Below are 12,450 nucleotides of genomic sequence, written 5' to 3'. Positions count from 1 at the left end.
AATTTAAATTATATTCTATAAATAAATTACACTCTCACCTTAGAGCTATTACACGTAATACCATTCTTTATAAACACACTACACTACGTCAAAAATATATATACACTAACATCCCTAAAAAAATTATTGTAATGGTTAAAAGAATAAAAAGTGTCTATATAATAAAATTTACTTTATTTATTTATTTTGTACTATCTTATTGTGTTTATTTTATTTTATTCTCATATTTTATCATATCTTGACATGCAAATGAATCCTACAAGATAGAAAAAGACCCCAAAGGGTCTATAGTTTCAGTGTAGGACTGTCAGTATTGCTGTAAATATTTTGTCCTGTTTTTAGTTTTTACGGATAAATAAATAAAAAACAAAGAAAAAGAAAAAAAAAAACATATGACTCCAAAGTTGATGGAGAACTGGGCCTAGTAATAGTGCAAAGTACAAGTGTGTTGAGCCCAGACAATTTTTTTTTTTTTTTTGTGTGTGTGGGATATGACTTGTTTCGTCTCTTTCTTCCACCGGTGACTCTAAACTACGCGCACGTTCCTCCGGCCAAGGCAAATCGGAAAATGGGTGTGGACTATTACAAACTTCTTCAGGTGGATCGTAATGCCAGTGATGAGGATCTCAAGAAAGCCTATCGCAAGCTTGCTATGAAGTGGCACCCTGATAAGAACCCTAACAACAAAAGAGACGCTGAAGCCAAATTCAAGCAAATCTCAGAAGCCTATGATGTATGTTTCCTCTCACTCATTAGTTTGTCTCAATGTAATGCCAATTGGGTTGTGGGAAAAAGTTAAAACTTTTATCAAAGTTTTCATTCTTTTTTTGGTTTGTTTCTTGCAATTAGGATATTTAGGTGTTGAATTTCGTTTTTTTTAATTGTGATTTGGAGAATTGGAATTGTGGGTTTTATATCAATATTTATTCCATCTAATCTCAGTGTATTGCCAATTGGGTTGTGGAACCAAGCGGATGGGTTTATCAAAGTTTACATTTTTTTTCAATTCTTTCTTAAAATTTGATCATTTGGGTGTCCAATTTTTTTTTTTTTAATATGTTTTGTTGTGATTTAGATCATTGGAATCATGGGTTTTGTTGGTGATTTGATTTGTGAATAGGTTTTGAGTGATCCGCAAAAGAGGGGTGTGTATGATCAGTATGGTGAGGAGGGATTGAAAGGGCAGGTGCCACCCCCAGGTGCTGGTGGTTTTTCCGGTGGCAGTGATGGCGGACCGACGATGTTCCGGTTCAACCCGAGAAGTGCAGATGATATATTCTCGGAGTTTTTTGGGTTTTCAAGTCCCTATGGAATGGGGGATATGGGTGGCCGTGCTGGCCCATCTGGCTATCCCAGATTTGCGGATGACCTTTTTGCTTCTTTTAGTAGGAGTGCGGCTGGAGAAGGCTCCAGCAATGTGCCAAGGAAAGGTGCGCCGATTGAGAAAACATTGCAATGCAGTTTGGAGGATTTGTACAAAGGGACTACCAAAAAAATGAAGATTTCCAGGGATGTGATTGATTCCAGTGGGTGAGCTATCTAGTTTAACTTGTCTTCTTCCTTTTCTTACTTTCATGAAGAACATATAAAGTTGCTTGTTGTAAATGAGATTGTTGTTGGATGGATTTGACTTACTAAATTCCAATTCAGGTTTGATGATTTGCTATATATATATTTTGAGTTTGATACTGATGATTTTGGTAGATTTGAAATTGAAATATATGTTTACAGTTTTGTAGGCTCTAAGTAATCATCTTTTCACTATATGCTCCGAGTTTGATTCGTTTCCTTTCATTTTTCATACAAAAATCCTTTTGTGGCTTCTAACAGATATAGATTATTATTATTATTACTATGATATTTTATCATTTTCTATTCAGTAGGCAGAATTGTTGCCAAATATGTAAGTGCTGTGTATTTATCTTATTATTTTTTTAATTGATCATGTGCATCATATAACTTCCTGCCTTTGTTGGTATGTAATATTAGGTATGTTCATCAGCACAAAAGTAATGTCCGTTGTGTTCCATTAATGCAAAATTTGAGGAGATATGATTGTCTTTAGAAGTGTTGTTGAATAGCCGCCATAGCGGAATGGCATGGTGGATTTGTTGCCAACTGTCATAGGCAATTTGTGAAGGGAGGCTTGCCATGGCAGCACCATAAGGTGTAATGGCTGCTTTATATGGCGGAATTTCAGCCTTTTGCCATGTTCCGCCATCTGCCATAGATAACACTGATCCTTAGTTAAAAGACTCATATTTGTGCTGTCTTAGTCTAGAGTGACCTGTTAACTCTATGGAGTTTATACTACTTTGTGTAGTTGTTTCAGTACCCAAAAATATTGAGGTGAATAAATCTTCAAATAAAATAATGATGTTAAATATGGAGGTTAACGTGCCTGAAAAGCTGGGATATGGATAAATGATTTGTTTATTGGCATTGAAGATATAAAACGGAATATAGCCATGTATAAATATTCAGTTTAAGCCCATTCTTAGTAAAAGAAGAGGCCATTTATGAATTGTTGGCGGTGGGTATACTGATGGCCATATGCCATTATTGATAGGACAAAACTCAGGTACAAAACACTACTACAGGTATTGGTGGTGTTATTCTCCAATCAAAATCGGCGTTTTATCTCATCAAAGCTTTGATTGGTGAGATAAAACATCAATTTTGATTGGAGATCAATACCAACAATAAACTATTGTATCTAAGTTTTCTCCTTATTGATAATGACTTGGGGATTTTATATTCATCAGACCTGTGATAAAGAGTATGGTGTTGGACTCATGATGGAAGAATATGTATATCCAAATGATTGAAAACAGTGTTATCGATGGCAGATCATGGTGGTCAGCAAAAATCAGTCATATAGATATGGTGGATGATGTTGCAGAAGCATGGCGGACACACACACACAAAATTTCTTTGCAAGGTAGCGTTGAGTAGTCACAAAGTTCAAACAGAAAAAAAGGAGGGGTTGAGGGCCAACTTACTTTGAGAGAATTAAGAGCGAGGTTGAGGTAGAATGAAATAAGAGCAAGGTCATGGGAAAAGAGACTGAACAGAGATTGAGTAAAGAAACCAGGAGAAATAGTGAAGTCGAGGTTGCTGGAAAAGGGCAGATGCCAGAGATTGTTGTCTCCAGTGATTGCTGTCGCTGGTGATGATCATTGCTGGGTGGTCACTGGATAGGTCGTTGCTTGCTGGAGAGAGCATGAGTTGTTTGGACTTTGTGGTGGGCGGTCAATTTGTTTGATGTTTGGAGCATGGGTTAGGTTGGGTCGGGTTTTAGGGTCTTTTAAATCTGGGCCTGAGTTGGGTTTTTAGGGTTTTTAATATAGGTCTGGTTTGGGCTTGGCCAAATGACCCAAAATCCATTTTTTCTTTTTCCCTCACACCGATTTCCAACTGCCTCTCTTTTTTCATCTTCTTCACACTCCGCTATTTCTGCAATGTCTGCTGCTACTGCCATGACCGCTACATGAAAAGCTGCCACCATAGCCCACCATGTGAAACCCACCATGCCATGGGCATAGAACGGCAGTCTGTGATAAATCCATCGCCGCAATCTGCCATGGCGCAGCCGTCGCCACTTTTTAACAACACTGTTAAAAATGAATTTTGGAATTTGATTGAATTGTTGGAACTTGGTTGGTTGAGAAGTTTTCAATTCAGTATTTGCCTGGCTTACATTTGTGAGTGTAGTTGATTGAAATTGGGCTTTGCATTTGAATATAACTATGAAATCAAATGCCACTTTTGTGTGCTGCTTTAGCCATCAAGTGAGAACTTGTTGTTACAGATATTATTAAAGTGGGCATCTGGGCGAAGACATCATTGATTTGGTTACGGAATTGTTTTGGGATTCAATTGATAGTTGAGATTAATCTCTTGGCTGAGAGATATTGGTTTGAGGGCTGATGAGAAGTTTTAGGACATTCTACTAGGTCCCATATCTTGTGAAACATGTGTATTTTCGGTAGATTATATGTGCAAATGTTTTTGTCACCCGTTGCATCTGATTGGGATCTTTGACTTATAAATATGTGTGTGTTGTTTATGCTTGCAAATTAAAACTGAGTTTGCAAATAGATTAACACTAGTTCCAATGCACCAAAGCTAAGAAGCAACATTTGTTGTGGAGCAAACTTACATTTGAGTTGGTGTGAGCATACAAATAAACACACTAAAATTTGTGTTAAAGTAAGAAACTTAGCAATTAGGCAGTTTATCTATAATACACATTTCTTTAACATATGTCTAACAGTTCAGATAATACATGTCAGCTAGTGAATTCTCATCATAAATGGTTCTCATTTCATGGAAATTTTCCTTCATGTCACTGACTAGTATGTGCCAGAAAATAGAAGGGTATTTATTGCATGCCATGTCATTGACTAATCCATGTGCCAGAAAATAAGGACCCGGTTATAAACTAGTATTTTAGAAGCAACAACTTCTTTACATAGACAAGGAGGCAAAGTCATTCCCCTGTTTTTATTAGTTGGCATTAGGTATATTAAAAGTAATATAGCAAATTGGAATAGTAAATTGAGTGACCAAGCAAGTAATCTACTACTTGTTTTCTTATCGTGTAGGAGGCCCACCACTGTAGAGGAAATTCTAACCATTGAGATCAAGCCGGGCTGGAAGAAAGGAACAAAAATAACTTTTCCTGAGAAGGGAAATGAACAAAGAGGAGTTATACCATCTGATCTTGTTTTTATCATTGATGAGAAACCTCATGGTGTCTTCAAAAGGGATGGCAATGATCTTGTTATCACACAGAAGATATCTCTAGTTGAAGCTCTGACCGGTTACACAGCACAACTGATGACACTTGATGGGAGGAATCTTACAGTCTCCACCAATTCCATCATCAGTCCGACGTACGAAGAAGTTATTAAAGGAGAGGGTATGCCAATTCCCAAGGAACCTTCCAAAAAGGGAAACTTGAGGATCAAGTTCAATATCAAGTTCCCCTCTAGACTCACATCAGAGCAGAAAACCGGCATTAAACGATTATTGACATCTTAAATGCTGGTGATGCCTCTCCTTATCACATACCAAATCATGTAAGATTGGAATTATTTTTACCCAGTTTTCGATTTTCAAATGGAAATTCTTTCCCTTAGCGAGATGGTTTTCAGTTAGAACATTTTATTAGAAGTTTGATATTTGTTTGCTGTTTCATATTTATTTAGTTTCTGGTCTTCTAAATGAAAAAAAAATAAAAATTCTTAACCACTTGCTTACTTGTTTCTACAAAAATGTTTTGGAAGAAATCAATTTGTATACACTTGTAGATTAGAATCTTTATTTTTGTCATCTCTCTTTTTCGTTGTATAGATTCGTTAATCATTTAAGCAATCCACCTACACTTTGGAGGGATGGTTGAAAGTTGAAACTACTTATTGACTTGATAATGAGTTTGCACGTTTTTGTTGGTTAGACTGTTTATTGGTGAAGTTTGAGCACTTTACTATCCAGAATAAAGATATATATCTAAATGTTAGTTAGTTACTTAATCAAGGAACTATGGATATATGAGAAGATCAAAGCCTAAATATAATTAAATTGTTAAAATTAGTTCAAATTTTAAATATTATTAAAGGGATAAGTTATTTCCTACGCATTCTGACATGATAATTTCAATGGCTTGGCCTTGCACTTCCTAACACAGTTTGCTCTAAACTTCCACTCGATGAGTTGGGAGGAAAGGTATTAAGTGAGGATTAATCCAAGGAGGCATTTTATTTGTCCTCTTCTGATATGAAATTTTGAAAGGATCATTTATTTGAATTTTCTTTTTGTAGCCATTGTAATTAGGGCTTGACTCCCTAGTGGGGTGTGGGATCCTGAGATATTTTCACAAGTTTCAATTCTTTGTATCAACTATAAGATTTATATTTTATTAGGAGTTTAGTTACACTTAAAGTTTATCGTCTTTTTCTAAGAATATATTTTGTAGAAATCAAATTTCAAGTCTTTTCTCATAATTTCAATGTGTTTTATCAAATGAACTATACTCATTGAGTGATTTATTTGAATTTATGGAGGATAAGATTGAGTCAATCCAATTTATTAACTTTATAATATGTAAATTTAAACATTAAAGTATGATATATTTTATAATTTATGCTTCAAAATATCATATTATAGTATTATACCAAATATTATCAATTAAATTAAAAAGTTGATTTTTAATATATAATTGTTCAAAAAAAAATTGTACTTTTTTAAAAATGAATATAAGACTCTAGATTAAATTGGGATGACATGAAGTATAGTTTAAATTCGTCAACAAAATACATAGAGTCTAATTTTTAAAATTTAAACTCGTCGAAATTAGTCTCAGATAATAGCGGGATGGATGCATGCATGTTTCTGCTTGTGAGAGAGATTCTCATTGAATAATCAAGCATTGTGTTCCTCAACAAATAGTGGCATGTATTAAATTTGACTTGTGTGTGGTTGCTAATGCATCAAATTTATGCATTTGAGCGTTTAAACACAAACGGTGGCTTTTATCAAATTTGACTTGTCTGCGGTTGCTAATGCATCAAATTTATGCATTTAAGCGTTTAGTAGTTATATTATCGACTACTTAGCTGCGTAACGCTTTAAGATAAAAGAAATTTAGGATTAGCCAAATTGGCTTGAGTGAAGGATGTAAATTTGTACTTATCACATCTGATGAGGATCTATCATTTCCCTGAAAATAACACAGTGGACATTGGACGAGGTTTACCTTGACAAACTTCACTTTTGTGTTCTAATTGACCACAAATAGAGCATTTTCCTGACAACCTTATCCTTATTCCCACAATCCATCTAGCTTTAAATTTTTCATTGCCTTTTACTCAGAACAACCTGCCATTGAATTGTTTGTAAGAATTTCTAAGGATCTAAACTTGCTAATAATAAAGAAACATTCATACCAAAATTAGGTGGAAGGGTTATCAGATGAGAATACTAACCTCTAAGTCATTGCTATTTGATTCCTTCATGGAGAGGCAATTAAATCTCTCATTTTTCATAAAGATCAACCATATTTGGAGTATTGATCTCAGTAATAGCCGATGGTTTCTCCTTCCTGATACCGTAGTCAATGTCCATTCAACTCAAATGGAGAAGAACTCTCTCCTTCCAAACCGTACTGTTATCAACTCTTAATTCAAGAATATCACACTTAATATAAAAAATATTCACAGATTAAGAAACTGCAAATTTCAAAAACACATGCTCATCAACATAATTTGAGACTAAATGTCATGTTTCCTTTTTAGTTTGAATTAAAAGAGTCAAAAACATAATACCCAAAATCTGGAAAAATTCAAACTCCACAACAGTCAAGAAGAACAAATAGGTGAGTTTGCTAATGAAAATTAAATTGAAAAAACAACTAGAAAGGTTAGGGAGTGGACGAGTCTGACCAATGTCATGAATTTTAATTTGAGAACCATCTACCAAGGTAACAGAAGGCAATGATTTCGTAAAAGACAATTGAGAAAAAAATGGATTGGCTACCAGTCGTATGATCAGAGGCATTAGATTCAAGTATCCAAGTGCCAAGAGTGGAGGTCTGGGATACAAAGGCTACGAGATGACTAGACTAGGTCATGACAGTAACAGGCAAGACATGTTTGTTGGGTTGCTCAAAATTAGAGGAAATTTGTATACTCCTAGGCAAAAATAGTCATATTTGGAGGTGAGGCTCAAGGACTTTTGTTGGTTGTTTTGATCAATTTGTCGCACGAAATTAGCAAAGCGGAACATTGGTGAAAGTCTCGGCAAAATGAGTAGAAGCAGGATCGGGAAAAGCCATAAGAAATGTAGTAAAACACCAACAAAATGGGACCAAATAGAACTCAATTGGCCAAACGGCATCCAAAGTAGCCAAACGGGGGCTGGGGATGTTCGTCGAAGGAAAAGGAGCATCACTGGGGGTCGCTAGAAAGTAGACAGGCCAGAAACAGCCTCACACACAGATTAGGTGAAGGCATGTGAGTTTCACGTGTCAGATATGTGGCGACAAGTTTGGTGGTGCATTGGCAATGTTACAATCGCTAGACGAAGAAGACACTGATGGATTGGTCAGGCCAATTAAAAGGAAGCACAATGGTGGTCAAGAAGCCCTCGCTGCTATCGCTTTGTTGTTCATACGAATGAGAAAAGTGTTGTGGAGGGAGAAAAAAAAGGACAAAGGATTTGAAACCTAAACTAATAATACCATATTACAATATATGTGTAATTGTGTGTCTTGATACCACACATACAATCTTATTTATAATAATGAAATAGAATAGTAACTGATTACAAGATCAATCAATTACTGGTTATCAGGAAATACAAACATTGGTTTCTGTCAACTAATAAATACAACACAACATATAAATCTAACAACCTTGATTTCTAACCTTTGAATAACTCAAAAGGTGTCTTTGAGACAACCTTTGTTAGAAATTTTCTTAATACATACATAACTGTCTTAAGTGCTTTAATCCACAAGTATTGAGGAAGTTTTGCATTACTCTTTGTACATCTCACCATGTCCATTAATGTTTGATTTCTTCTTTCTGTCACATCATTCTGATCCGAAGGACTAAGCATAGTGTACGAGAAACAATCCCATGTTCGTAAAGAAATTTTGCAAATGGACCAGATGCTTGTCCACTCTCGGTGTATCTACCTACTCTTTACCTCTATCTGATTTCACAATCTTAATTTGTTTTCCACATTGTTTCTTTATTTCAGCCTTAAAAACCTTAAAGATGGTGGAAGCTTCACCCTTAGAACCAAGTAAGTAGATATACATATATCATGATTAATCATATATAAAGGTCATAAAGTATCCTGGACTACTCGTGTCCATGTTTGCACAACATATATTTTTATGAATGGTCTCTAATAGGTTTGGACTCCTTTTTGCACCATTTTTAGACTTGTTAGTTTACTTACCCTTGATGCAATGCACACAAGTCTTAAAATCAACAAAATCCAAAGTACTAAGTACCCTATCATTTACTAATCGCTTAATTCTCTTAATAGATATGTGTCACAATCTCTGGTGCCACAACATAGAGGATTCCTCATTCATAACACATGGTTTTAACCCAACAAAAACATGCATAGAATTATAAGCAACATCATTTGTAAATGAATAGAGTAAAGACTGTCATGTAATTCACCAAAACCTACAATTTCGGATTTATTCGACAAAGTACAATATGATCTTTAGACAACTTCTTGAAATCCTCTTTTAAAGATTTGTAAGCTTCCAAGAGAATGGAAAAGTTTGAGATTAAAGACTCAGGGTTATCAAACTTTACCTCTTATTGTTGTTTTGATTCTGATGCTTCTGCTGTTGAATTAGCCCTCAAAAATAAGTTATCTTCTTCGTCTTCTAATAAGGCGTCATCTTTAGATTGCTCCTCAGATAACTCATTAGCTTTTAGAGCTTTTGGTGCAATCATATGTGGTCTTCACTCAGTAGAACCTTCATATGATACAGTAAAAGTGTCCCACATTTCTTTGGTGCTTTTGATACAGTGGACCTTTGCGTACTCTTCTTCTAATAGTGCACAAATGATGTTGTTTCTTGCTTTTGAGTTCAACTAGTATCTCTGCTTTTGTTCATCAATCCATCTTTGTCTTGGAAGCTCATTAAGATTGTTATCATAAGGATGTTGTTTCCATTCTCTACTACTTCCAACATATCAATATGATAGGATTTAAAGAATGCAATCATTCTTTGTTTCCAATCATCATATCTTATACCTTGAAGAGTGGTAGCCTATTCACAGTTTGTCCTTTGTCTTCCATCTTTCTCAGAATCATTTTCCCTCTGCTCTGTTAGGAGCTCAACCAAAGATGTTGAGCTCTTATATCATATGAAATAAAAAATGTCACACAAGAAAGGGGGTTGAATAGTGTATTAGATAAAACTTAAAGCTTTTTCGAAAGATGGAGAGTTTCACAAAACCACATTATCACAAATATGAAAAGAATGCTCTTAACAAAGGTGCCCAAGTGTTAACAACAGATTTTCACAAAAAATGTAACACCCCTTGTTACATTGACTCATACTCAACCTTTGTTTAATTTTAAATAAACTCTTAATTAATTTGTTCATGAAAAACCGTGTAAATTTTGTGTGTTAACAACATCATCGGACAAAAAGGAAATTAAAACATAAACACCACAGTGGAAGGAATCATAAATTTTTCATACATCAAATGATGTGTCAACATACTTAATAAATACAATTGAAAATCAAATACAACTAAAGGTACATCATATCACTGGAAGATCACTAATCAACTCCCTCTAACAAAAGTCTAGCATAGTAATGACACTAACATACTAATCTACTCCCTCGGAATCAACCTTGATAGGATGTTGGTCATCGTTGTTAGGTATAAGAGGTGATCTGATCAAGCACTTATACTTCTCAAGGATGACATGAGCCTCCACGTATTGCTCGGCCTCATGTATATTGAATACTCTAGCTAGAAATGTTAGCTTAATTGTAACTAGTGGTGCGCCTAACGATGCTAAGTTACAAACAATGAGAACTCCATGGCAGTGATATCTACCCTCACCTCCATGGAAATGTCACTGTCCAGCTAGGTCGAACGATACTTCTAGATTCCACGTTGTCAGGTCCATATATGCGGAAAAAAGGAAATAGGGGTGAGGTCGTATTCTTTCGATGTCATCCCATCGAAGGAATAAAGATATTTTTCTTACTCCAACACATAAACAAACAACACACACACACACACACACACACACACACACACACACACACACACACACACACACACACACACACACACACACACACACACACACACACACACACACACACACACACACACACACACACACACACACACACACACACATATAAAGGTTAGTAATGGGAACTCTAGAATAATATAAGTCTTATTTTGTCATCATCATCATCATCATTGTCATCACATCATTCTCTTCACAACATCATCGCATGGATTCATACACCTGGTTGATCAACCATCATGACAAATCATCCTTGAGAAGCGATGGGGAGTAAGTATATCTCTACCACTGTCACAGTATCATGCTCGTGGAGTCAACAATACTAATTGTCAATCAAACATATAATTTCATTACGCGTAAGCAATCGGGAGAAATTCCTGAAAGAGATATACCTTCAACACAAATATAATGGATAAATAAAAAGCTTTAGAAGTGTTAAACCAAAGGGGTTTCTATTGCTCCCCCTAGCCTCAAAAGAAGGTGAACCGTGAGAGAGAAAATGGAGAAAATGCTAAGCAATGCTTATGCCAACAACAATAATGCTTATGCCGCCATTGATGATGCACTACTACAAATTTAATTTTTTACGACACCTATTATACGACAGTTCTTTGGGGAACCACCTTAGAAAGTGAGACAGTGGCATTTTTTTAATTATTGTAATGAAAAATTCACCTAATACGATTATTGAAAACCACCTTAGAATGTTATATCTAATAAAATTTACAATGGGTTTTAGTAAAAAACCGTCGTAATTCTGAAAACAAAAAAAAACCCTATAGCTATAACCTGTAGTGTCGCGCGCAGCTTATTCAAGCAATGCCTCCAAAACCCCCACCTCTCTCTTCTCCTTCCGCCACTTATCTCTTCTCCAAAACCTGCAGTGTCCCGCCTCTCTCTTCTCCTTTCGCCACCCTCTTTCCCATTCAAGCAACGCCTCCAAAACCCCCCACCACCAACCTTCTTCCTTTGAATCCTAGCTATTGATCCCTCTGGGCATTGAACCCGACGAGTTCGATGACTCCACGGTCCTTCCCGGCTCCAACATCACCGTCGGACCCTACGTCGGTGATTCCCGAATCAAGGACGTCCAGTTCGTCAAGAGTAGCACCCGCGCCAGGGATTGCCCCAAACACTGGGAGGAAGCATTTGATTTTAAAGGAAGGTTTGATTTCGTGGATTCTTGTGTTAAGAAAAAAGGTATGAGCTCCCATTTTCGCCTTGTAGTGTAAATTGAAGTCAACTCTCTCGAAAGCTCAAACTATTAGGGAAAGGCTTACAGATGATTTTATATCCAGCGTGTTTCTTCATTCAAAAGTGCATTGGGCTTGAAGCATGGAAGCTCTAAAACTATGCTAATAACCAACTCTCCTAAAAGCCTAAGTTTTTAGGTGAAGGCTTATGAATAATTTTATGTGTAACATTATATCATTTACACCAAGATTATGATTACTCAAGATTGGAGGATTTCTAATAGATTGTTTTTTGTCCTTAAAAGATGACAAAGATGTAGGAATAAGTTTGTCCATTAGGATTATAACTCAAAAAATGTGTACAATTTTTCAATTGAAACCCACATAAACAAAATCAAATACATTGTGTGTTTGAACTTTAAAGGCTATCATATTGATCTTTTTA

At 35.7% G+C, this 12,450-nt stretch overlaps 1 protein-coding gene across 1 annotated transcript; it reads left to right on the top strand.

Moving 5' to 3' along the window:
- Positions 1-458: 458 nt before the first annotated feature.
- On the top strand, positions 459-5,400 carry LOC114406127 (dnaJ homolog subfamily B member 1-like). The gene is made up of 3 exons (XM_028368710.1): positions 459-733; positions 1,121-1,530; positions 4,608-5,400. The coding sequence occupies exons 1-3, from the start codon at positions 569-571 to the stop codon at positions 5,044-5,046; spliced, it is 1,014 nt and encodes a 337-aa protein (XP_028224511.1). The 5' UTR covers positions 459-568; the 3' UTR covers positions 5,047-5,400.
- Positions 5,401-12,450: the final 7,050 nt, after the last annotated feature.

The sequence above is a fragment of the Glycine soja genome, chromosome 3 (genome assembly GCF_004193775.1).
Source record: "Glycine soja cultivar W05 chromosome 3, ASM419377v2, whole genome shotgun sequence".
NCBI classification, from domain to species: Eukaryota; Viridiplantae; Streptophyta; class Magnoliopsida; order Fabales; family Fabaceae; genus Glycine; species Glycine soja.
The sequence above is the reverse complement of the archived record's forward strand: the minus strand, read 5'-3'. Positions and strand labels throughout refer to the sequence as shown.

Excerpts from the sequence above, each read along its gene's own strand:
- LOC114406127 (XM_028368710.1), top strand. The coding sequence starts at position 569 with ATGGGTGTGGACTATTACAAACTTCTTCAGGTGGATCGTAATGCCAGT. Across the intron at positions 734-1,120 it reads AAATCTCAGAAGCCTATGAT|GTTTTGAGTGATCCGCAAAA; the intron begins GTATGTTTCCTC and ends ATTTGTGAATAG. Across the intron at positions 1,531-4,607 it reads GATGTGATTGATTCCAGTGG|GAGGCCCACCACTGTAGAGG; the intron begins GTGAGCTATCTA and ends CTTATCGTGTAG.